Genomic DNA, 3,566 nt, shown 5'->3' on the forward strand with positions numbered 1-3,566 from the left:
CCCAAATGAGTTCCAACAAAGTATAATTTTTTTTCTTTTGCAAAAGCATTGCATCAAAGAAGGAATTTGATTTGTCTTAAGAGTAGCAAGACCTTTAAAAGGAATGCGCGGCAAGAAAAAGCTGAATCTCCATTTAAGGTGCCAGCCTCCTCCAAGACTTGTGCTTAAGAAGCACCTCTCCCACAGTCCACCAGCCGGAGTAGGCCGTGAACCTTACACTTATGATGTAGGGTTATTAGAGACGTCTCACGTTTCGTTTATTGTTTTTTTGCTTAACCCAAGGAATTTCTGCCAAATTGCTCTGGCAATGCTTTTGTTGTTCTGAACAAACGCTAACTTGAAGCTCAAGAAGCCTTACAACACTGTTAAACCATGTTGTCATTGGGTGTACTATTGTTGTCCTTTTATTGCTTTATTTAGGGAACCTTGTCTATCAGAGCATAAGTTTTTTTCCAAATTTTTCGTGAAGTGAAACGGTTCCATATATTATTCATACTTTTTGTGGATTTTGTGACTAATTTCACACATTTTATCAACTGTCATAAATGATAATCATTTCATTCTAAATTTAATTACTCGCATTGCATATTAATAGTTAAACAGTGGAAAGCTGTTGACGAAAACCGTTGTCCGGTTGAGTAAGGTAATGCAATTTTGTTTGAAAGGTAATGGAATGGTAATCGTCTCACACGGATCATAGTAGAAAATCAACATTTTTGACACATTTTCTCTAACATACTTATAGTTTATTATGAAACATACGTCTCTGAGTGGAAAAAAGTTATCGTTTGCTAATTATCTTCAATTAGCTGTATCATTTGTTTTAAATACAACTGGAATTTCCAACTTGCCTGTCAAAAACGAGTATCATGAAATTCAGTGACGATCACAAAAGATTCACTAAAGAGACAGCTTTATCAACAGCGTGCCAGAGCTGTCACTTAGTAAGTAGAAAGTACGAAAAGATCCTCTAGATGGCGCTGCTGCCGAATGTTTCGGCACAACGACGCAGGCATCTAGAGGAGAATGCTATAAAAAGTAGTAAATAAAAATAGTGTTGCTGTTTCGAAAAGCTCTTCTTCTAAATTGTCCAAATGTTGTTCTAATATGAAACACTGGAGTACCAAGCATTTTAAGGCAAAAATTCTCTTAATTGGTGAAAAACTGTAAAAAAACGACCTGTGGAATTAGTGCAGAACGAATTGTGAATAGCTTCCATTACCATAAATGTTAAACAATTATATTCCTGCAATGAAGATTAATTACGCAACATCGTGTATTTATGTTTTCCCTCTGTTTGGTACATCGTCACATCGCTACAAAGCTTATCTAATGCGAAGCATTCAAAGAATGTTTCTGGAATGTGATTCAACCAATCCCGTTCGTTCCATTCTCATCCGTGATGCGTGATTGATAGACATTTCACCGCGGCGTCAGGATGTGCTTTCCACCGTCCACCCGCAGACAGGTGCCGGTGGTGAAGCTGGCCGTCGCATCACAGGCCAGGAATGCGATCGAAGCCGCCACCTCCTCCCCAGTTCCGACGCGCCCCAACGGGTGCGTCGTTTCGCAGTGCTTCAGATAGGCGGCGTACGCTTCGTCCTCCATGCCGATCGCTTTGTGGAAGTTGGTCACAATGACCGCTGCAAATGTGGTGCGAAAAAGCAGGATGATGATGATAACGTAACGCACTGTCTCTTGGGAGAAACGCTCTTGTTCTCCACACACTCACCCGGATTGACGGAGTTGACGCGCACACCCTTCGCGGCCAGATCCAGCGCGGTGCAGCGCGTGAACTGATCGAGTGCCGCCTTGGAAACGCAGTACGACAGCGCGTTGTGGAACGAGTTCGTGCCGGCCACACTCGACACGTTCACGATGTTCCCCTTGGCCGCGAGCAGATGGGGCAGGGCCAGCTTGGTCAGCGCAAACACCGACCGCAGGTTCGTGTCGAGTATGTCATCGAACTGGTCCAGGTCGGCTTCCTCGATGCTGCCGCCCGCCCCTTTGCCCGCATTGTTTACCAACACATCCAGCCGGCCGTACTTGGCGATGGTCAGCTTGAGGAGCCGCTCGAGATCCGCCCGCTTCGTCACGTCCGTCACGACGGTAAGCGGAGTCGCCTTGCCCAGGGCAGCACACTCCTTGCAAACTTCGGCTAGCTTCGCTTCGTTCCGGGCAGCAAGCACACAGGATGCGCCGAGATTTGTGAGATATTTGGCCGTGGCAGCTCCAATGCCCGAGCTAGCTCCGGTGATGAGCACAACCTTGCCGGTGAAATCCATTCCTAGCCCGACGACGATGGTACGATAACTGGATGGTACGTGAAACGAGCGCTGTACTGTTTCTTTTTAAATGGCCGTGATACTGTCGCTATCTTATCAGGTTTGCACAGATGATAGCACTGTTTCTTGTATGATGAGGTGTACAGGTGTGTTTGTATGTGTGTGAGATAAACGGAACAAAAATAGCAGGTGATATTGAATGGGCATGTTGAACATTCGGCTCACCGGTTTGTTTGCAATCGGCACATAGGGAAGGTCCCGCTTGGCGTGTTCGAAAACGACCTGCAATGCACGCACACCGTTGCTTGATTCAGTTGGACTGGGAACGGGTGAGGTTTTGAGATCTTCGCAATAGTATCTACAAGACAATGGGGTGTGCCGTTAAGATGATAAGCATATGAGTGCAGTGGCCTGCTGTTGGCAAAACATTGGACAACTCAATCACAACAATCGGTACAATAAATATTTCTGTCAATATAGTTGTTATTTCTGGAGTAAAACTTGTTGCCGATGATAATAATTCATCTAAAACGTATTCTTTTTGAAGATCAGACTGTATGTGCAATTGCTACTGTTTGAAAACTAATTTAGTAACCGTTATCTTATCAACGGTTCTTTGAAATTAACTTTCGAATGAGGAATAGGAATACAGCGAAGTCTCTCTAAGGTGAATTCTTAAGGGACTTACAGTTTCATCAAAGAAGGCCAACAAAACGTACGTGATATAATGGAGTATCCATGACGACAACTGTCAAGTTGTTCATCTTAGAGAAATAATTCGTTTTGGAGAAACTTCTTCTTAAAGAGATTTCACTGTATTAATAGCTGTGGTTATATTACACTCTGCATTAAGAACAAAATGCATGTATTTAGTTATTTACAGGATTTTATTTATTTAAAGCTTTACAGATACAGGTATACAGGTATTCCCCGATATACGCTATCAATGCGGACATGAGGAAATTGCGTACCTCGAATATTCACTTATATCGAATTTCGAATTTTTCGGTGGAATTATAGCGAATTTTTGTATAATTTTGCTTGAAGTCGTTGGTTTTATCCTCTGCATTAGTTATTTGATTTGTTTTTAACTGAAAAATACAATTTTGTACCTTTGAAAATGGTATTTTAAATTAGACCAAAAGGGAAGGGCTTTTGACAATTGATGTGTCAAATCAGTACAATTTGCTCAAACAAATGTCAAGTTTAGAATATCGCGTATATCGAGTATGGCGTATATCGGGGAATACCTGTACTATGTTTTACAAGAGTCTATGATGA

General features: G+C 42.4%; 1 protein-coding gene across 1 annotated transcript; it reads right to left on the reverse strand.

The window, feature by feature from the left end:
* Positions 1-1,252: 1,252 nt before the first annotated feature.
* LOC121599028 (3-oxoacyl-[acyl-carrier-protein] reductase FabG-like) lies at positions 1,253-2,335 on the reverse strand. Its single transcript, XM_041926501.1, has 2 exons — positions 1,733-2,335; positions 1,253-1,643 (listed from the first exon to the last, which is right to left on the reverse strand). The coding sequence occupies exons 1-2, from the start codon at positions 2,283-2,285 to the stop codon at positions 1,423-1,425; spliced, it is 774 nt and encodes a 257-aa protein (XP_041782435.1). The 5' UTR covers positions 2,286-2,335; the 3' UTR covers positions 1,253-1,422.
* Positions 2,336-3,566: the final 1,231 nt, after the last annotated feature.

The sequence above is a fragment of the Anopheles merus genome, chromosome 3L, assembly GCF_017562075.2.
Source record: "Anopheles merus strain MAF chromosome 3L, AmerM5.1, whole genome shotgun sequence".
NCBI classification, from domain to species: Eukaryota; Metazoa; Arthropoda; class Insecta; order Diptera; family Culicidae; genus Anopheles; species Anopheles merus.